This window comes from Papaver somniferum, chromosome 3, assembly GCF_003573695.1.
Source record: "Papaver somniferum cultivar HN1 chromosome 3, ASM357369v1, whole genome shotgun sequence".
NCBI classification, from domain to species: domain Eukaryota; kingdom Viridiplantae; phylum Streptophyta; class Magnoliopsida; order Ranunculales; family Papaveraceae; genus Papaver; species Papaver somniferum.
Window position 1 is genome coordinate 194377959 of NC_039360.1, and position 22692 is coordinate 194400650.

A 22692-nucleotide genomic window follows, 5' to 3' on the forward strand; every position below is an offset into this window, starting at 1 on the left:
GTTATCATCCATACGAAGGTTTTCACAATCATAAGTGAGGGTTTGAAGTCTAGCTTCCTTTTATGATGTATTACCTTCAAATACAGTCTGACGATTATACCAAGCATAATCATGATGTTGCAGATCTCGGCTTACAACATGTTTGATTGCATTCAAACTATCTGAATTCTGCTTTGCAAAAGCCTTTTTTTCACTTGTATAATCAACTAAGCGTTTAAACTTAGTTACCGATCCATCAATTTTCGGACGATTGTATCCATCAACGACTAATAACCAAGTATTCAAATCATGAGAATGAAGAAAAGATTTGATAGCAGATTTCCACCACAGATAGTTAGTTCCGTCAGATCTTGGCGGTACTTTAATTAAAATCGATTCATGTGAACTCGAACTCATTTCTTATAGGTTGGATCGTACCAAACATAGATTGTTATATTTTACATACTGTGGAAAAAACAAAAGATCTTACAGATTGTGGAAATACAATTCTATTAGTCGTCAGGGTAAAACCTTGAACAAGTGAACAACTAAGATATAAAAGATATTAGTCGTCAGGGATGATAGTGAAACTATGTGACGACTAAATAAAAGTCGGCATCTTTGGGGAAAAAAACAATAACGACGAATAAAAAAATGTTTCACAGAGAAACTAGGTTTTGGTCAGCATTTAGTCGGCAGGATCGATAATCCATAGAGTGCTGACTAATTTGTAGTCGGCTAGGTAGTAATCTCATAACATGCCGGATAATAACAAAATGGAACTCGGGAGACACAGGTTTTTTTCACAGCATTAGTCGACATTTTATGATTTCTAAGCCTGACGACTAACAATGTACATCACTAGTCGGCAAGGTTCTATGTTGAATAGCATGACGACTCTGTAAATATTTTTCCCAAATGATAAAAAGTCGTCACCATCTTCAACCTAGGAAGATAATGACTACACCTAAACATGAAAAGTCGGCACAGTCGTGGAACAAAAACCCTACCGGTTACATAACTGCAAATTTAAAAATTCGAACTTTGTGCCCTAATTTGACATGCAAACAACAAATTGAAGTACTGGAGCGAGTTTAAGTTGACACTTACTTTCTCAATCGCGTCATTTCTTCGGTTTCAGCAGTTTCGGTGATTTCTTCTTCGTAAACTGTTTTTATATTATGTTTGTATTGAATTGCTTTTCCAAATCCAAGGTCTTCAGTACTAGGTCTTCTAGAAGTGCTTTTCATACGCTTCGGATTATGCATTTTTGAAGAGATTAATAGACAATGGAATTTTCAGATCGCCGATTACGATGAATTAATCGACGAATTTTCAATCGTTTTTAACGTAGATGGGGACCAACTTGATCGTCGATATGGTAGAGGAGAAGTGGAGAAGATGAAATGAAAATAAGTGAAATGTATAGGGTATTTTTGTAATTTTGACCATTTTAACACCCGCTTAGCCCTTCAAATGAGTCCCTTTAAAATTGGGTATACCCCAATTAATCTGGGTATACCCCAATCCGTCCAGTATAGTTAAAGGCCCAATTTGAATCCTTTTTGAAGTCTGTTACCATTTTAGCCTTTGAAGAAAGTCTGTTACCACTTTAACCTTTGAAGAGTGTGGAAGCATTCAAGCCTCCTTGTAATTACTTGTAAATTATGTTTTTTAGGCCTTGATAAAAAAAAAATTACCAAGCTATAAAGAAGAAAAAAAAGTGTGTAAAAGATGTAGATGTGGAAAATCCTACTACTACATCTAATGGATTTTAAGAACACATAGCATAAGTAAACAAGCAAGAGATGAACATGTACACAAGATATACGTGGTTCGGTATGATTACCTACATCCACATGGGTAAAGAGATGATCTTATTACTCGATTCAAGGTTACAAATGATGATTCTCCCATAAAGGTTCTCTGCTCTCTCACAATGGTGTTACCGTACTCTTCTCTCTCTCGAATTGCCTCGCTTATACTCTCTACAAAGCTCTCTATTTATAGACTCCCCTGATGGTACATCCAAACTATAGTGTATGTCGTAGTGTATCTTCTTTGCTGTTCTTCTCAGGTATCACGTGACATTCCTCCCGATGTGTTATCCCAGGCTTGGTGAGCTCTCGATGTTCTTCTGTCCGATATTAACTGCTTAGTATAGTATGACCCGACGCCGTCCTTTATTCTTGGCCCGATATTACTAGCCCCGAGTCCTACATTGACCAGATCCCTCTTATCTTTCCAACTACTTTGTCAGAGTATTTATTGCTCTGTTGTCCGACAGGCTTCTCTCCATCACATCTGAGCTCTGCTTTTTCACGTGCTAGCCTCAGGCTTTAAGGGAATGATTCGGTGCTTCACTCTTTCTTCGATCCTGGTACGACATTGCCCAGGATTGCTCCACCTATGTCCGTGGATTATTTACACCTACATTTATGCCCCTTCTTCCACTTGTGTGCTTGGCACGAGGGGAAGAAACCGCTTCGACTTCCATGATGCTGGCCATGCGGCGTTTATCGCCATGCAGTTCCCTACTATCTTCATCTTTATCACATGTTACCTTCTCCTCCGGTCGTATCTTCTTCTCATTATAAATTCGGAGGTTGGACCCTTGAATCTTTTTTTCATTCTCCTTTTTATAATCAACACTTTCTCTTTCGTATCTTCTGTCATTTATCTTTCACTGTTGGTTCTTCAGTTAGATCCATCACCAGGTTTCTTCCTCAAAAACCCTTGTTTGTGCTTTAAACCTCGTTATTGTTCTTCGCTGCTGCTGCTGTTGTTGTGGTTTTTGAACTTCATCGTCCTCCTTCGACTTACCTTCCGCTTTCCGTTTTCTATCCAGTCCTATCATGGATTCTTCGACTCCTTCCATCACTGAAAAAAGGTGTGTGAGTTATACTTTTTCCGATGAAGATGTTGCTCCTATTGAATCCTTGTTTATTGTTGACAGCCCATCGCATCATGATCATCGCGCTCTTAATTCTATCTTTTCTGATAGTTTTCCTCTATTTTCTTGTAGGAATGACAAGAGAGTTTCCAAATATTTGACGGATGATCAGTTCATCAAACAGCTGAAAGATAATTATGATCTTCATGGTTACGATATCAAGCTGTTGTCGGGCCAAAAAGGTACTCTAAAGAAGGAGGAAGTTCTAAAGTTCCCTCACTCGGCCGAGGCGACTATTATCACCAAAGGTCAATTAGAGCTCGGACTACGATTTCCTCTATACAATCCTAGCCGTCCTTTCATGTATGAAGTATTTTCCCGGATTCGTCTGTCTCGTGCCCTAGCTCAATGGAATGGTAACACCTTTCGCCTCATAGCTGAATGGGAGAGGCGAGGGGAGGCGAATGTACTGATACTGCTTGGTCGACCTATGATTCCTCTCAAGCGGGCGACTACCCCCCTTCCAGCTTTGTTTCCAACTATCGAAGCGGGACTGCTACTAATGGTGATCTTGCTGGTTTCGCAGCTAGTCCTCATCGCAATAAGACTCCCGCTAGGGGTTTTAAGAAGTTGTTGTTGGAAGAGGATCCTGAGGGAGGATAAACTTCTAACAAGCACGTCCGTCATACTAGCGACGTCGCATGGAATCGGGTTCCTCTTGTTATTTACGTTCCTCTCTTAAGTGGCAAATTCCCGCCTCCGACCGAGCCTTATCCATTCTGGGTAGGTAATGCTGATTGGGTAAGTTGTTTTATCTGCTCAATTGGTCGGTTCGGGTAACCAATGAGGTAGTGTTTTAATTTTTTCGTTTTTTTTCAGCCTAAGTCTCAAAATAGTCAGCCTAGGGTTCCAACCCTTCGGAAGAGGGATATATAGGTCCTAGTGCAGGAGTCGAGGAGGAGACAAGGAAGGTAAGAAATATACTTCTTTGTTTATAGTACATGTACTTGCCCCTATTTGTTGCCTTGAATGGATATGACGATGACCCGTGCACAGAAATCTAAGGCGGATAAAGGAGAGGTCGGTCCTGCTGTGGTGAAAGATGGTGAGGATCCCGAGGATCGGTTTCCCTTATCTCAGTTCTTGAAGAAGTTTCCCCAGGAGTCTTCTGAAGTTTCATCTACCATTGTAGGTGGTAAATATAGAGGGAAGGAGACTGCTCCTGAGGGTGTGCCCCTGCAATCTATTGCACCGCCTGCTGGTAAAGGGGTTGTTATTTCTGATGCTGAGGTTGTTATGGTGATATCTGATAATGAAGATGATGAGGATATTTTCGGAGACTCGGATAGGGAGTCCGAGGGTTCGGACCAGGAAGAGGAGTCAAAAGGCCCGAAGACGTCGCTTGCTGGGAAGAATTCTGGTAGTGACCATCAAGTGTTAGGGAACCCGCCCAAAGATGTAAAACATGTTCTTTACGTCAAACTTCTTGAAATAATTATGAACAAGATCTCGGATTAGAATTATGGTTGATTGTGTTATTTCTTTCACGTTCCCTTATATGGCTAAGACGAGCTGTTAGAAAGATTCAAAAGCTCTCAAAATATCATCTTTGATGTTCGGTGGTAGCTAAAGTGAAACTTCATCTCACTGGTCATTTTTCGTCATAGAGTAATCAAACACAACAGTAGCAGTGGTAAAACCGACTCAAAATCATTGAGTTAGGGTTACCAAAACTATGGCTAAAAAGGGTATGATGAGCACTTCGGTGACGATCTCATCCTAACCCCATGACAAGAGCCTTATAGCGTTGCTAGAAAGCCAAAAGAATCCCAAGGTAAAGCTATCCTTGCGGAGTTCCGAGGAAAGAATCGAGAAACCCTGTTTTGGAAACCTATGTAGTTGGGACACCGGCAAAACGATTGACGGAAGTCACCACTACAAACCCTGGCCAAGAAAGAAACTTTCCGATCAGATGTACGGAGGGTTAATGATTTCTGTCACAAGGAATGTTAGGAAAAATAATGATTAATGCATGGGAAAAGTACCGAAAGTGACGTAACATAACACCTTTAAAAAAAAAACTGTCATATTGGTCAAAACCGCCTAATTTGCTGAGTTCAGCATGTCAAAGTAAAAAGGAATCGTACTTGGTTGGATTTTTTCCCTTTTGGGTGTCAAAACCTTTCCCTTCATCCTTAAACATTTTAAAAAACAGTTCAAAGTGAGGTGTTGTGTATTTTGCTGACTTAGGTAGGGAAGAACCCTCAGAGGATAAAACACACCTGAGCCGATGGTAAGCACTTCAGGGACAGGAAGGATCCTGAGGAATCGGACGGTAGCAGGAACTAGCGTGCAAGAAGGAGTGACAGATTCACGACATCCAAATAGTCGACAACACCAGCCGGAAGAATCCCGAGCACCGGGTGGAGGAATGGCAGTTGTCAACGAGAAAGTCGATCTGGGCCGAGACGATGATCTTCCCCCGAGAAGATTGTGCATCAACCCGAGCCAAATGAGACTAGAAAATATGGTAGATGGAATGACCTCATCAGACACAAAGGACGATGAGGAAGCGCAAATGATGCGAGGGGACCGTAGGCGAGCCCGGCAACGCGCAGAGTACCAGTATGCTTTGTATCAAGAAGAAGAAAGGCTTAGGAAAGTGCGTTTGGGACGAAATAACACAACCCGAGACGTCCCCCTTGTCGCACCTCCAACAGCGCCACCAGCAGCTCCACCAGCTGCGCCACCTACCACAGCAGGAAATCATGTGAACGGCCTCTCCATCCATGAGAGCACCAACCCGACATTGATGTAAATTCTAGAAAATCAGAGAAGGCAGGATGACCTAATGAGGGAATTATAAAGAAGAAACCTAGAAGTAGAGCACGAGAATTATCAACTTCGGAACCAGAGGTCTAGGTCGCGAGGATCATCGAGCCAAGGGGCATCCAACAACCATACCCGATCAAGGTTCACCAAAACTCCATCACTCGGCCAAGGGCGGGCACCCGACCCTAACCGTGCGAGGAGTGGATATGTTCCTCCTGATAATTCCTCGACCGATGAAGAAGTACAAAATGGAGGACCCGATGCTTCGACTAAATCTATGCTCGAGCAGCTTGAACAAATGGTTAAGAAGTTGGCTGGAGGTGGGGAGGACGACAAGTTAGCGGAGGTAATTAGTGAAGCAAAGAAGACTCCATTAACCCGAGAGCTAGAGCGAACTCCGTTTCCCCCGAAATGCACACTTCCCACATTCTCATCCAGATTCGAAGGCACGGACGATGCAGGAGAGCACATCAAGATGTATGGTATGTCGTTATTGCAATGGAAGAGTTCTGATGTGGTCATGTGTAAATTTTTTCCGACGAGCCTGGAAGGGGAAGCGAGGAATTGGTTCTATACCTTACCCGACGATATGCAGTTATGGAGTCTTGGTGGAAACATTTCTTGAAATTTACATGCATAATAGTAGCGATCGGCTAAGGATAAATACGCTATTCACTTTGGAACGAAGGTTCCGGGAACCCTTAAGATCTTTAACGGACAGATGGAGAAAAATGTGCACCGATATCGGGAAAGTACCTGTCGACCAACAGATCTTCGGGTTCGAGAATTCTTTAGGGAAGTCCGACCCCATCTGGATAACCATGTACACCGAGAAGCCGCAAACATTGAAGGATATGAGAAAGATGCAGGAACACTACATTGCGCTGGAGTAAATACAGGAAGGAGCACAAGATAGAGGAGTGCAAGAATCTAGTGCGGCAGTAGGGGCAACTCCTCAAGGGGACTCCAAGCGATCATAAAAAAGGCTGATGGCACCACAGCAAGGTTCAGGAAAGAAAGAATGGATAGAAAAAGGAAAGAGGCCTCGTCATGAACCGAGAACTTACACACCCCTAAATGCACAACTAGAATAAATCTTCAAGGAAGTAGAGAAAATAAGCGACATCAAATACCGAAAACTAGAGGGATACAGTTCGATGAGACAAGGAACCATCCCGATTTTTTCCATTATCACCAATACCGAGGCCACTCGACCAATAATTGCCGGGAAGTAAAGGACATCTTCCAACATATGATTCGGGACGGATACTTGCGTCACTTTGTTAAACAAACAGCACCAACACCTAACGTACCCGACGCCCCTGTGCATCAGGTAAGGATCGATCGGGGCACCCAGTTCGTCTGTAACACCATCTAGCATTCGGCCACACAAGGATTCGACTTGGGGACTGGCATTACATCACGAATTCACAAGAGAGATCGGGCTGGAAAAGATATTTTCAGTGTGAAAAAAACTTTACCTATGGAGGCCTGGATGATGCAGCCGATCACTTTTTCAGCTAAAGATGTCCCGATGAATGGCCAAGCACATGGAGACCCCTAGTCATCACCTTACTCATTGAAAAATTGGGAGTCAAAAGGATACTAGTGAACAGTGGGAGTTCAGTCGAAGTCCTCTTTTATGACACGTTCAAAAGGATGGAACTATCTGATGACATCTTAATTCCTTCAACATATTGTATCTATGGCTTCAATAGGACAGTAACCGTACCAAAGGGAGAAATAAAACTCAGAATCTCATATGGGAAGGGGTACTTGGATACCCTTACCACCTTTTTCGTTGTATATGTCGTATCACCTTATGAGGCGATTGTCGGCCGACCTTGGATCGCAGGCATCAAAGGGGTAGCCTACGTCTACCACCAAAGGTTGAGGTTCCCTACTTATCGGGGAGTTGTTAAAGTGATAGGTGATCCTCAGGTAGCGAGACAATGTATGCAACTTCATACTCAACAAAACGAAGAGAAGCGATCAAGACAGCGTCGAGAAAAGAATAAAGCTAAGGAAATCAAGGTAGAGAAAGTCATTTCTCAAGCAGTCATGGCCTATGAAGCGGGCAAGAAAAAGATCTTATAGCAATCAAAGGAGACGGTACCGGTCAAGGAACCAAATCCCAACTTCTCGGCCCTAGAGTCTACTCTGGAGATCAACTTAAGAACCGAGGAAGAACCGAAATTAGTTAGAATCAGAACCTTGTTATCGGATGAACATACGGAGCAGCTGATAACTCTATTACGAGAACAGATGGATGTATTCGCCTGGAAAATGCACGCCATAGAGGGGATTGACCCGGAGGTGTGCTCACATCACCTGAGGATAGATCCCAAGTTCAAGCCAATCCGACAAAAGATGCGCAGAATTGCACCCGAGCTACAAGCAGCGGTAGAGGCTGAATTGAAGAAGTTACAAGTGGCTGGAATCATTCGAAAGGCCCATTACCCGCAATGGATATCAAACATGGTGATAGTCCCTAAAAGGAATGGAGGGCTCAGGATCTGTATCGACTTCAGCGATTTGAATAAAGCTTTCCCAAAGGACAGCTTTCCTCTCCCCAACATCGATTAACTAGTGGAATCCATAGTTGGATACAAGGCGATAACATTAATGGACGGGTACTCAGGATACAACCAGATCCCTTTGGCACCCGACGATCAGGAACATACATCTTTCTTTACACCAAGGGGGTTATATTGTTATACTAAAATGCCGTTTGGATTAAGAAATGCAGGTGCCACTTATCAGAGGTTCGTGGGAGACATGTTTGAGGATAAAATACACGACACCATCACTGATAAAGGTATAGAAGCCGACACCATCACTGATAAAGGTATCTGGACGACATGGTAGCAATAAGCAGGGTGGCATCCATCCATATTGATGATCTTCGGGAAATTTTCCAAACTATGAGAAAATATAAGATGAGAGTGAACCCGGCCAAGTGCACGTTTTGGGTAACTTCGAGTAAATTCCTGGGGTACATAATCACTGATAAAGGTATAGAAGCCGACCCTTACAAAATTAGGGACGTCCTGGAAATGCCGTCTCCGGTAACGATTAAAGACGTGCAACGGTTAAACGGAAACTTGGCGGCGTTAGGACGGTTCATTTCACGATCATCGGACAAATATAAAGACTTCTTCGGGACGTTAAAGAAAGGAGAAAATTTCAAATGGAGCGAGGAATGTGAGGAAGCTTTCCAAAAGATTAAACAACATCTCGCAAGTCTACCCGTATTAAAAAGACCCGAGCCCGATGAAGTGCTTACCCTATACCTCGGGGCAACCAGTTATGCTATAAGTGCAGCTTTAGTCAAAAATATCGGAGCAGAAGAGAAACACGTGTACTTCATAAGCAAGACTATGAACCCGGAGGAGAAGAACTACACCAGAATCGAACAATTGATACTCTCCCTAGTACTTGCAATACAAAAGCTGCGGACGTATTTTCAAACTCACAAGATCTGAGTGCTCACAAAATCTTCTATAGAATCAGTGCTTGATAGTGCGGCAAGGTCGGGACGGATCTCTAAATGGAGTGCTCAAATTAAGCAGTTCGACATCTTCTATGAAATGATGACAGCAGTAAAGGCACAGGCGGTGGCCAACTTTCTAGCAGATTTTCCCTTGGACGATGAGGATGAAATCGAGGATATTTCGTGCATGGAAGAAGACCGAGAAGATCCATCCGACCTTATTGAAACATGTAGCCCCACAAAATGGGAAGTATTCGTGGACGGGTCGTCCAATAAAGACGGATCGGGATTAGGGTTAGTCTTCACTACACCAAAAGGGAAAAAGATGGTCCGCTTCAGACTAGAGTTCAAGGCAACAAATAATTTCACTGAGTACGAGGCCGTAATAGATGCCTTACAGTTAATTGTAGAGATGGGGATTCATCATGTAAGACTAACTAGTGACTCTCATCTAGTAATTCGTCAAATTAGTGAACAATACGCTATCCACGATACAATATTGCAGAAATATTGGGAACTCGCCCAATTTTACATCAATCAGATTCCAAGTATTAAGTTCTGACACATCTACAGAAAAGATAATCGGCACTCGGACGCACTAACCTACATCGCCTCAATGTTAACCGACCCGACTATTGAAGGCATCCGAGTCATGAGGATCTTGATGCCGTCCATACCTGAAACAGTAGACACTAAAGCATATATAGATGTAACCACGGCTGATAAGTATGAAGCTGGCGATTGGCGAAAACCCATTCATCAATATTTGGAAACGGCAGAATTACCAACCGGACGACCCGATATCAGCAAAATCAAAAGCAAAGCAATAGCATATGAATTACGAGATAGTATCCTATATAGAAAATCCTACCTAGGACCGCTCCTGAGGTGTTTAAGCAAAGAGGAATGGCACTCAATCTTGAATGAGCTACATTATGGCGCCGCGGGCAAGCACACCTCGGGCCGAAGTCTGGCAACCCGAGCCAAGACCATGGGATACTTTTGACCCTACATGAACGAAGATGCAAAGCATATGGCGTTAATTTGCGACGAGTGCCAAAATTTTGGCAAGAAGATACACGCACCTGCAATGACCTTAAACTCAGTAATTAGCCCTTGGACCTTCGCCAAGTGGGGGATCGATATCGCAGGACCATTGCATGTTGGGTCGGGACAAGGAAAATATTTAATCATGGCTACTGATTATTTCACCAAGTGGGTGAAAGTTGCACCATTGAGGAACATTCGGGACAAGGGAATGTTTCGTTTCATTTGGGAACACATCATCTGTCGTTTCGGCGTACCGGCAGCAATCGTCTCGGATAACGGGAAACAGCTACAAGGCAAGAACATCGACCTGATGTTTAACACATATAACATTCGAAAGAGTAAGGCGACGCCAATTTACCCACAAAGTAATGGGCAGGTCAAGATTACAAACAAAACCATAGCAGACAATCTGAAAAAGAAGTTGGATGGGGAGTACGGTGAATGGTGTGGGGAGCTCTATAATGTTCTATGGGGCTTACAGAACTATCCGAAGGGACGCGACCAGCTTGTCTCCATTTATGTTAACATATGGAACCGAGGCCATCCTTCCTACTAAAGCAATGATACCCATCACAAGGACTGAGGCATGGAGGCGGAACATCTCGGCAGATCTAATTTTGGCCAAGCTCGATGACTTGGAAGAAACTAGAGAAATGGCTCTCCAAAAAATGGAAAACTACCAAAGGAGACAACAGCGTGAATACAACAAACGAGTCTGACCAAGGGAGTTCCAACCTGGACAGTTGGTACTAAAGGAACTACCCAGTTATGAACGTGACAAGAAAGGAGGAAAATTGGCGGCAAGATGGGGCGGACCATACACTATCGTGGAGAAAGTGGGAGAAGGAGCGTATAAGATATTGAAACCGGATGGAACACCAGAACCACGTCTGTGGAACGCTCGACACTTGAAGTTATATCACCCATGAGAGGTGTATGAGCAGGTATGATACTCTGTCATCTATTTCCTTAAAAATCCACTTGGTTGGGGAATGTGACAATTACGTCTAATGGTCATTCGCACTCGGGGCGACGGCAGTGTGCAAGTGCCTAGGTGACTTGCACTCGAATGGACATTCGTACTCGGGGCGATGGAAGTGTGCAAGTGCCGAGGTGTCTTACACTTGAATGGACATTCGTATTCGGGGCGATGGCAGTGTGCAAGTGTCGAGGTGTCTTACACTCGACGGACTATTCGAACTCGGGGCAATGGCAGTGTGCAAGTGTCGAGGTATTCTAAGGGTCCTAGTGGTTGGAAACCAGTGACCGATTGTCGGGGCATGAGTACCCAACAGTCGAGCATACGACATTGCTCCCGTCGGAAGTGCCCGAAATCACTTGCCCAGGCTAGTTAATTGATAACTTCCTAGGGATATCGAGCCCTAAAACCTAGGAATGACTAAATACCTTCCCACTGGATCAAAATGACAGTGATGAGATACCTCAATCGGGACATGGCATTGGGCCCGATGACCCTCCCTGTTAAGTGTGTTCGACAGGAATGGAACTTTATATTAACATATGGATAATTGGCACAACATGCTGGAACTAAAAGGTTAACGATTATGAGGGATAAAGTCAAAGAAACAAAGGAACGAAGTCAGAAATGAAAACAATCCCTAACAAAAGAGCAATTGGATGGTGACGCAGCACCCCGTAAAACAACATGTTCAAAAGCGGTTAAGGTGTTCAAACGAATTGAAAAATTACAGCCCGAGGCAAAATGAAAAAATAGTGACACAGCACTACAAAAGGTGTCAATTACTCCTTCGGAGGAGCCGAACCCGAGCCTGCCTTCTTAGCAGCAAGATCAGCTCGCTTCTTCTCACGAAACTCCTTTATACCCGCCTTGAACTTCTCAGCAAACTCGGTAGCAAATCTCTCCTTTTCCTCTGCAACTTGGAGAGTCAATTGTGATGTAGCAGTCTCGGCAGCGGTAACCTTCCCGATCAGTTGAGCCTCGCTTGCCTTCAATTGAGTCACCTCCTCCTCCAAGGATCGAACTTTCCCTTGCTCAACTGCGAACATAACAAACTGATCAGTACTATGACAAACAATATGACATAACAAAAAGACATCGGGCAATTAAACCCATACGGGAACACCTTCAAGCAAGGGTAAAGCTATCTTAACGGTTTCCTCGGACTTAAACAAGCTACTCTCAATGGCAGATATATTTGCAACCAACTCATTGTAATGCTGCTCATTAAACTCATTAGTGGGGAAACATTTCTTGTGATCGCTCCAACTAGACTTCTGCCGATCGTGTGCCAACTGAAGACCAGATAACTGAGCCTGAACCCATTCCAATTCTTGGGATATCTGATTAAAATTCAGAAGTCTCCCTTCTAACTCTTGGGTGGATCTCTCGGCACTATCTTTTGCCTGCAACAACCGCTTACGATCCGAGTACGGGTCCCTAATCTGAAGTCTCAATGTTCCACACTGACTCTCCAAAGACTCGGCCAACAAACTTTTCTCGCCAGCGGCCCTTTGAGCCTGGAGTAAATGGACACGAAGATTATCCATCTCATCGGGCGCGTACTCAAACCTTTGATATCGAAGTAACTCGGACTGGAGCTCCTCAATCTTTGCAGCCAGAATGTAGATGTGGAAAATCCTACTACTACATCCAATGGATCTTAAGAACACATAGCATAAGTAAACAAGCAAAAGATGAACATGAACACAATATATACGTGGTTCGGTATGATTACCTACGTCCACAGGGATAAAAAGATGATCTTTTTACTCGATTCAAGGTTACAAATGATGATTCTCCCACAAAGGTTCTCTGCTCTCTCACAATGGTGTTACAGTACTCTTCTTTCTCTCTCGAATTGCCTCGCTTCTACTCTCTACAAAGCTCTCTATTTATAGACTCCCCTGATGGTACATCCAAACTACAGTGTATGTCGTAGTGCATCTTCTTTGTTGTTCTTCTCAGGTATCACATGACATTCCTCCCGATGTGTTATCCCAGGCTTGGTGAGCTCTCGATGTTCTTCTGTCCGATATTAACTGCTTGGTATAGTATGACCTGACGCCGTCCTTTATTCTTGGCCCGATATTACTAGCCCTAAGTCCTACTTTGACCATATTCCTCTTATCTTTCCAACTACTTTGTCAGAGTATTTATTGCTCTGTTGTTCGACAGGCTCCTCTCCATCACATCCGAGCTCTGCTTGTTCACGTGCTAGCCTCAGGCTTTAAGGGAATTATTCGGTTCTTCACTCTTTCTTCGTCCCTGGTATGACATTGCCCAGGATTGCTCCACCTATGTCTGTGGATTATTTACACCTACAAAGGAAAACAGGTAGGCTATAGCGGGCAACTGGTTTTAAGCCAATGTAATTTGATGGGGCGCCACAGTGCAGAACAACTGATCAAGTAAATGAGGCCTTGTTTTACAGGTCGATTTCATTCCACCAGTAACTATTTCAGATATCATTAAACTGTGGATGTAATGTTGACCCTTTTTTATACTGTCAACTTATAATTAAACTTGGAGCTGTTACATTGATTCAAAATGACAGAAAAAAAAAAGTGAAAATAGAAACATAATCTGAACTAGGATAAATTAACTAATGAAGTACATAGTTTTAGTTAACTCGATCGACATTGATTTATTATCCATATTGTTCAACATTGGGGATGAACAAGAGCTCGTAAAACACGCACCTGCAGTTCAAGACACGCTACGTAGCTTTCTACTTCAGAAAACAATTCGTCATAATCTCCCATTTCATTCCCTCCGGGTAAAATACTTCTTAGTTTTCTTAGACGGGACTCAAACTTATCTTCACCTCCTATCTTTCTTTTCTTATTCGATCTTTTCGAGTATTTATCATGCGAAAAATCGCCTATGGATCGAGGAGGTAGAGAAGGGTTCAAGCTTCTTGCTATAGGAAATAATAATTTGGAAATGCATTTCACTTCTCTACTGTTGTTGTAATCGCTATCAAAAAAATGACAACTATGAATACTGCCGTTGCGCCCGTACGCAAACAGAAGTGATTTTGGTGCATGTACTGATGATACAATATACTCATTCGAGCCTATATCACTCTGATCAAGTTTTCTTTTTAACGCACGACTCCATCCGAACATACATTTAGTTGATAATACTAGTGCCATGTCTACCTGAAACCTTACTATTTTCTCTATTTCGACATATTGTCTGTCACTAGAAGACCTTGTTTCAGAATCAAGTTTTACTAAAAATGACAACAGAGTATTCAAATATCTCTGTGAGAAAGTGGCACCATGTAGTAGCTCCATTGTACTGGTTGGTTCGAACGTATAAACGCGTTTTCGCTTGCTTATAACCCCTTCCTCCATTAAAACACAATTGAAAAAGCTAAGAAGGGAGTCAGAGGAAAATGAAGAGGAAGGAAGAAGAAGAAGATTACATATATAGAGTGTCTTGCTTATTGCTCTGCCAAGCTTGAAGGGGAAACTTTAAGTTTCTTTGCCGCAAGTCTTATCCATTGAAGCACATGGATAGGTACTAGGCTACACAATGCAAACACTAATATAAGTTCTCATCAGCTTATAGTTTTTCAGATAGGCCTTTAACATAATATTAATGCAACCAACCCATATGAATTAGTGTAGTAGCTAGATGATGATGATGATGATGATGATGATGATGATGATGATGATGATGAGAAAACTTTAAGCAAATACTCACACATATTTATAGATAGAGAAAGACAATGCAAACCTCTCTTCTAACTAGCATAGATGAAGTTAGCTGAAGTTATGAGTTTTTGGAGAGTTGTGGCAAAGAAAAAGGATTACCAAAAGAATACAAGAAATACTGGTAAGAGAAAAAAATAGTGTTGCAAGTGTAGATAGCTCTCTAGGGGTCATGCACATGGGTTCACATGCTCTTAATGTTTGTTGCTTTACAATACCAACCAATAGACTGTTTTTCTTCCACCCATGTGCAAGGGTACACTACACACATATGACACTAAAAATGTCCTCACATAACTTCAACAAAGTACTTTTCTCTTCCTTCCTTCATCCCCATAAAAAAGAAAACCACTCTGTTCTGCCTTTATTCCACAGCCATCCATTCCAATTGATAATATATACCTAAAACCCTCGTCCACTTGATTTCCACTTCTTTGTACAAACCATATCTTGAAAGGGTTTAAGTGAACCCACAAAAACCTCATCTTTCTAAAACTATATGCAAACTCTTTGAGGACTAAGAAACATGTACCTAAAACTTAATTTGAATAGTTAGTCAGAATTCGAACTCATTGGTACAGTTATTTGACATTAGTAGAACCTTGATTACCAATGGCATTCAAATGGTGGAAACTGGAAATTGATTAGGTGAACATTTATTGAAGGTGTTTGTCATGTGGTGATCAAGAGAGAATGCACATGCAAATGTATAAAACTGGCCTTGTATTTGTGTTACTTCTGTATACACAATGCTTCGCTGGTTTTGGAGCTTTGTTGATAATGTCATTCACATGCACTGCATTGCAATGTTTTTTACTCGTCACTTCGTATCTACATGGACAAAATTCAAAACCCAACAAAATAAAGAAGGGGCCATGCGATGCATCCAAATTTATTTATTTTGTGTCTCAACGTTCAACTGTATATACTTAGGGTGGGAACCTTAAGGTGGTGGCTGTTCACAGGTTTCAAACCTCCACAATAAGATCAGACACACGTCTTATCAGCTTAACTTTGAACTTTATAGAAACAAACAGTAGTGCAGCTTTTGGTCTGGCTCTGTGGGCTGGGTTGATCGAGATGAAATCCTTGTGATGGTGATAATACAGAAGTGAATTATGAATTTAAAAGACATCACATATATTTTTGTGAATCTAGACATCACATATAAAGTTTTTAAGGAATCGAATCTAGTGAATGGTAAAGGGAAAGGAAGAAAGTTGGGAATCAAAGCATAAGCCTTGATAGGATAGGACACATATTTGCAGATTCACCATCAGAGGAGAAGGGAAGTTAAGATATGAACAAACTCATGAAACAATTTCTGAACAAAACACAATGAAGAAATAATTGCCGAACTTCTGCACAACTTGTCGTGCACAGTCCTCGGCTATCCTTTGTGTTCTGTAACTTCAACTGCAAGACTTGGTAAAACAACACGAGTAGAGTAGACAGTAGATCCATAAAAGCTGAAGTAGCAAACTTTTCGTAACAAAAATATTAACACAATATTGAATGAAACTCTCCATTTCATCAAAAGGTTTGATTAAACAAATTTTGCTTTATCACTCAAATACTCAATTGGGTCATCATTGAAAATGTTAAGATGCCCCTTGAGACTGAGATTACAAAGTGCACAAGAAAAGTGGAGGGAAAAAAAAAACTGTGTGATGCGATGTTATTATAACTCTTCATACATAAGGAGAAGTAAAACACAACTTTTCCTTGAGGCACCTAGAAACAGCAGCGGAAAGAAGAAAAAGCAAACTGATAAATAAGTTTATAGCACCGGCAAATATCTGATTCACTATTTAGAAGGAAAAAAAAAGAGTTCTAATAGCTGTTACGCCGTCGGCCTCCTCTTCTTAGTTATGGTGATGTTCTTTCAGTGAGCGCCAACAAACCACACTTTCTCAATACAATTATGTTTATCCGAGTTTATTAAACAGTGTAGTGCTGTTGGATAGTATCGATATCTAGTCCTTTTAGCTTCACGACAGACTCAACATGTCCCTTGAGTGTGTGAAGTTCCCTTAGTCTGCAAGGTAAAAACAAAGAGGGTTTAATAAATCCATTTGTACAAGACCCCATGATACAGGAGTAACTTAGCATCACAATGGCATCTTGATCAGGGAATGCTTACCTGGCAACTTCAGCTCGCCTCTTAGCTTGCTCAGCAATTTCTGAAAGCTCTCTGTAGCTATTCTTGTCAGCGAAGAGGTTATTTGCTTCTGGTGGTTGTAGTCCATGTAGAGTTCTTTGAGCAAGAGCCCATTGAGCTTCTCTCTCCTCTTTTCCGTAATCCTTCTTGGTAGTGAAGGCAGTCTGTTTTTATACCAAATAAAACGAGAGAATTGTAAGAAGGTATCCCAGATTGCAACTTGCAGTTAAGAAGCAACTTACTGCAAAATTTTGAAAAACAAAGGAAAGAGAAAATCAAGAGGGAAGTACCTTGTTTTCAAGGAGGTTGTCCCAAGCCTTTCCACTAAGAACATATCGGATGATGAATTTGAGAATGTCAAGTGGGAAATAGGTAACAAGGCTGAAAAGCCAAACAACCCCAGCCCATCCCCAACCAATACCTCTCATGTTCGCAAATTCCCAATTGGCGTATACGGCAATCAAAGTTGCCACCTGATAACATAGATCACATATGGATGTAGTTAGTAACAAACTTGGTGGAAAACTGGACAGCAAATGAGAAAAAAGAACACCAAGGGAGAGCACAATCTTACCAGCTGAGCAGCAAAGAACGCAAAAACAAGAAGAAATCCAGGTCTTTCAACGAACGACCAGCTGCGAGACCTTGTAACGAAAATGAGGGCCTGGCTCACAATACTGACTTGCAAGTACAAGGCAGCCATCATTTCACGCTTATCATCCCTAATAGGTCTAACACCGAATTTGTCCTGTATTAGGAAGATGAGGTACAACAACATCAGAATTGTAGTTAATGAGCAAAAGAGGTAGAACAGGGCTTAACGTGTTAATGTACAAACAGTACTTACAGAGAAGAAATCAGTTTTCCATGCAGCCCAGAAGAATATGACTGTCATCAATGCCAAGTAACTTCCAAGCACAACTCCAGTTGCAAAAATTTCTTTTAGTTTCCAACTGTCGGGAGTTGGAGATGGCTTGACACGATCTTTAGAGATGGTCATGATGGTTCCTGGATATAACAATGTGGGGATCAGACACACAACCATGTCATGGAGAAGGGAAGGAAATGGAAGCTTTATATCATTCAGAAGTTCTTTGATAAACTCTTACCATCATTTAGGATGGCGATGATCAAAACCATGAAAGGAGCAAAGTCAAACTTCCAGATCAAAGCAATAAACATGAAACCAAACTGTAAATCAAAAAGTAAAGAAGAAGAAACAGATCAGTACAATAATCACAGTTGACATAGTTATATCTAAGAATTAGACCATGAGTATCAAAATGACTCCACTTACCACAATACGGATAGTGATTGAAACAGCATAAATCTGCAAGAGAGGGAAAACAGTGTTGGTCAGGCTAAGTAGGTTAAGATAATGCTAGAAAATCGTGAAAACAAAAAAGAAACACTAAAACAAACTGAACTCACTGTGTAATTCTTCATCCTTTGGAAAATGGCTCTGCTAGTAAGTACTGCACTGATAATAACACTCAATCCAGGTTCTGTGAGCACAATATCAGAAGCACCTCTGGCAGCATCAGTTGCATCAGCAACAGCAATACCAATATCAGCTTTCTTGAGTGCAGGAGCATCATTCACACCATCTCCAGTCATACCACATATGTGTTTTTTCTCTTGCAGCTTCTTTACAATTTCATACTTATGCTCTGTTGTACAAAACAAAAATCTCCCTTTAGGAGGCAAATAAAAAAAAAATCTAAGATTTAGATAAGTACAGAGAATTGAGCAACAGACCTGGGAAAACTCCTGCAAACCCATCGGCCTTCTCGATCAGCTCATCTACAGGGAGAGAAGCAATTGACGCATCCTTGTTGTTGCCAAGGAGTGCAGAAGAGGGGTACATGTTAGTTCCCATTCCTAGCCTTCTTCCGGTTTCCTTAGCAATGGCAAGCTGGTCTCCTGTAATCATCTTTACATTCACTCCAAGATTGAGAGCTCTTCTGATGGTTTCTGCACTGTCATGCCTGGGAGGATCGAAAAGAGGAAGAAGACCAACAAACTGCCATGGTGCACCTGGACTGTCTTTATTTTTCTCAGGAACTTCCTGCAAACATTAACAAAAAGAGTTATACTATGTAAATATTAAAGTAAAAGGTAAGTGAGGTATCATTGAAGTCACGGATCATTACCTGTCTTGCGACGGCCAATGATCGCAGACCACGTTCTGCATACTTGTCAATGACGGAATGAACCTTGTTTCTTACATCCTCTTTGCAGTTGCATAGATCAATAATCTGTTCAGGTGCCCCTTTACTGGCCCTGTGCCATTTGCCGTCATTATCAATATAGGTAAGCGCAGTCCTCTTATCCACAGGGTTGAACGGTAAAAAGTGAACCTCTCTTATACCAGCTCTAGCCTGTCAAGTATAAAAGTGGTCAATGTTCATGCCAAATATTAATAAATGAATATGTAGGTAAAATATAAGAGGAGGTAGAGAAAGATGTATACCTCTTTGGGATCCGCAAGCATACCAACCATGCAAGCATCAATTGCATCCTGATTTTCCACCCTGGATGCCCTTGCAGCAACAAGGAGAACGTGATCTTTCTCAACACCCTTAGCGAACACTTCAACCAAGTTCTTGTCAACACTAAGCTTGTTTAGGGTAAGGGTTCCAGTCTTATCGGAACAGAGAACATCCATACCAGCCATCTCTTCAATGGCAGTCATTCTCTTAGTGATAGCACCTTGTTGAGAGAGCCTGTGGGATCCAATGGCCATGGTGACAGATAACACAGTGGGCATGGCAATTGGGATACCACCAATCAAGAGAACCAATAGGTTATCAATTCCATCTCTGTACTTTCGTTTCTGAATTGGGTACATTACTATGATCTCAATTAACATACCAATTGCGATCGAACAGATACAGAAGTTACCAATAGCAGTAAGAACCTTTTGGAAATGTCCAACTTGGTTGGTACTATCAACTAAATGTGCAGCCTTGCCAAAGAAAGTGTGCACTCCAGTTGCAATAACAACGGCTTCAAGCTCTCCTTGCTTACAAGTTGAACCAGAGAACACCTCGTCAGATGGGTTCTTAGTAACTGGGAGAGATTCTCCAGTAAGAGCAGATTGATCAATCTTTAAAGGATCACCCTCTAGAAGACGAGCATCAGCTGGGACGATGTCACCCAATTTGATGCTGATGATATCTCCTGGAACAAGAATTGCGGCATCTTGCTCACTCCAACGACCGTCTCTAAGTACCTATATTTGAAGAACACGGACCAAGCAATATAAGTTACAGTATTTTAAGCACAGATTCATGTAAACCTATATTTTATATTAAAGTTTAGATATAATCGGTGAGGGCTGTACCTTAGTTTTGGGAGCAAGACCAGCCATGAGAGCTTGTGCGGCGTTACCAGCATTATTTTCTTCAATGAAACTGATTGTGGAATTGATAACAAGCAAAACCATGATACCAACGAAATCTTGCCAATCTGGGGGCCTACCACCACCATTAGCCAGGGCAATAGCCATTATTGCAGCAATCTCCATGACCCATGACAATGGATTCCACATGAATCCCAAAAACTTGAGAAGTTTGCTCTCCTTTTTCTCTTCAAGCTTATTGGGTCCAAAGATCTCCAGCCTGTTGGCTCCTTCTTCCGTACTCAGACCCTCCTTCGAACATTTCAATTGTTCGAAAACTTCATCCATGGGGATTCGTTCCTACAAAACATAAACATCGGATAACATTTGTCAAATATTTATATACACATATGAACCCGAATAATTAATTAACTGAACATAGCCTATAACTGTTCCTAGTTGACTTAGAAGAAAAAGAGGTGTCACAACAACAAAAACAAACTACATAACTAATAGTGGTACAGCATAACTGTTGAAGTTTGTCGAATTTTCAATATTAGGGAAAAATAAAATATAAAAATCTAAGGCAAGAAATGTTAATTATTTTCAGAAGAGTAAAACTTCCAAGGAGAAAAACACAATAATTTGGCAAATTTAGGCGTATCTTGGGTCGGTGAATTCATCAAAGGCAACACAAATATTGTCAACATTCTGGGTCCACAGTTTAGCAAGTTTTTTGGGGGACCTATACCCATGTGTGGCCAACTCCACTAGGGCACAGAATTAAGGTACAAGGTGCATGTTATCATTTTCATTATCTTGGGAAGAAAAAAATAACTGATTGGCACAAATTAGGCCTTTAACTAAGGTCCTAAATTTTAGTTTAATATATAAAAAATATTTAAACAAAAACACAATTATTAGTGTCAAAAATAAAATATTTCATACCAAACCCACTAAGGATTTAGGTTTTCAGTAGAAAACAAAATCTAAGGCGTCGAGATGCCTGGATCAATCAATCTCACGCATCTAGATAGTTTTAACCTGTTTAACAGACTTAACGGTAACGATGGCCAATACATCGTTACATCCGTACTAAGAAAAATATGAGGTACTACGGATGTACTCAAATCCCAAAATAGGTAAATCAAAAAAAAAAACCAAACACAGTACAAAAATAAACTGCAGTAATAGTGGAATTATTAGAATTATTATCACAGGAAAGGACGAAATCAATATATTAATTTTTTTAAGGGTCTTATTTGTTAGGGGGAAGAAAAAACACTAGTATCAAAAATAATAAATCGAAAAGATTTCGTTATCTATGCGGAGTAAGAAATATGTAATGAAAAAAAAATTCTTGATTACTTTAATTTTTGGTTAATTAAAAATTAGACTAGACAATTAACCATAATTAGCGGAAAATGGAATTCTAAGTCGCAGGAGGAGATGAGGTTCTCTAGGAAATTGTGCTGAAAATTTTTGACTGAAAATTTAAGAAAGAAAAAAAATAACTCTCCTTACAAAAGCTGAAGCAAAAAAGTTATGAAAAGATTAAAGAAAAAAAATCTAAAACATAAAAAGTGAAGGAATTCCAATAGGTGAAAATCACAGATCTATTTTCATTTTTAGATCAGGAAAAAAAAAAGAGGGTTCTTAATTATGAATCCTTCATTAAAGGACCTCAAAATCCCACAATGAAATTCCTTGGAATTAACTATAATATTATCTTTTTCATGGCTGAATCAAAATCAATTGAATTTTGATTTTGATTATGATGAAAATTAGATAAAAGAAAAAATCCTCAATCACTTTAAAGTAAGAAACAAGAGATTTAAGTGGTAAAATTAGTTACCAGATCAACAGCTTCATTCTTAATCTCCTCCAAACTAATAGATTTATCGCCACCCATCTTCTCAAATCACCAAAAGAACACACACCAAAGGACTCTTTTTTGTTGATTAAATACTCAGAGAAGTTTTTTCAATCTTCCGACCATGAAAAGTTGCTCTCTGTTGCAGAAAAAAACCCCCCAAAAAATATCAGTAGTAGTGTTTTTGTTTTCTGGAAAGGGTTTTCCTTCTCTCTAAAATGTCTGCTTAACCTCACCCTTTATACTATCCTTCCAGTGGGACCCTGCTAACATTTCCCACACTCCCCTTGTTACCATTTTTCTTACCGGTGACGTGTCGGTTCCAGTGGTTTTGGACTTTGAACTTTCAATCTCCCCAGGCCGTCCG

The 22692-nt window shown here is 41.1% G+C and overlaps 2 protein-coding genes across 2 annotated transcripts; both read right to left on the minus strand.

The window, feature by feature from the left end:
* Positions 1-13889: 13889 nt before the first annotated feature.
* On the minus strand, positions 13890-14588 carry LOC113360484 (transcription factor bHLH146-like). The gene has a single exon (XM_026603993.1). The coding sequence runs from the start codon at positions 14586-14588 to the stop codon at positions 13890-13892; it is 699 nt and encodes a 232-aa protein (XP_026459778.1).
* A 1860-nt stretch (positions 14589-16448) lies between these two features.
* On the minus strand, positions 16449-22364 carry LOC113358336 (plasma membrane ATPase 4). The gene is made up of 13 exons (XM_026601876.1): positions 22308-22364; positions 20456-20812; positions 19583-20344; positions 19263-19490; positions 18868-19177; positions 18541-18779; positions 18407-18439; positions 18219-18300; positions 17957-18117; positions 17684-17857; positions 17400-17582; positions 17092-17273; positions 16449-16986 (listed from the first exon to the last, which is right to left on the minus strand). The coding sequence occupies exons 1-13, from the start codon at positions 22362-22364 to the stop codon at positions 16890-16892; spliced, it is 2865 nt and encodes a 954-aa protein (XP_026457661.1). The 3' UTR covers positions 16449-16889.
* Between the last annotated feature and the right edge of the window lie 328 nt (positions 22365-22692).

What these genes read in the sequence shown, in the direction of transcription:
- LOC113358336 (XM_026601876.1), bottom strand. Translation starts at nt 22,364, where the DNA reads ATGGGTGGCGATAAATCTATTAGTTTGGAGGAGATTAAGAATGAAGCT. An exon ending in AGAATGAAGCTGTTGATCTG is followed by an intron (nt 20,813 to 22,307) that starts GTAACTAATTTT and finishes TATGTTTTGTAG; the next exon opens with GAACGAATCCCCATGGATGA. An exon ending in GTTTGCAGGAGTTTTCCCAG is followed by an intron (nt 18,780 to 18,867) that starts GTCTGTTGCTCA and finishes TTTGTACAACAG; the next exon opens with AGCATAAGTATGAAATTGTA.
- LOC113360484 (XM_026603993.1), bottom strand. Translation starts at nt 14,588, where the DNA reads ATGGAGGAAGGGGTTATAAGCAAGCGAAAACGCGTTTATACGTTCGAA.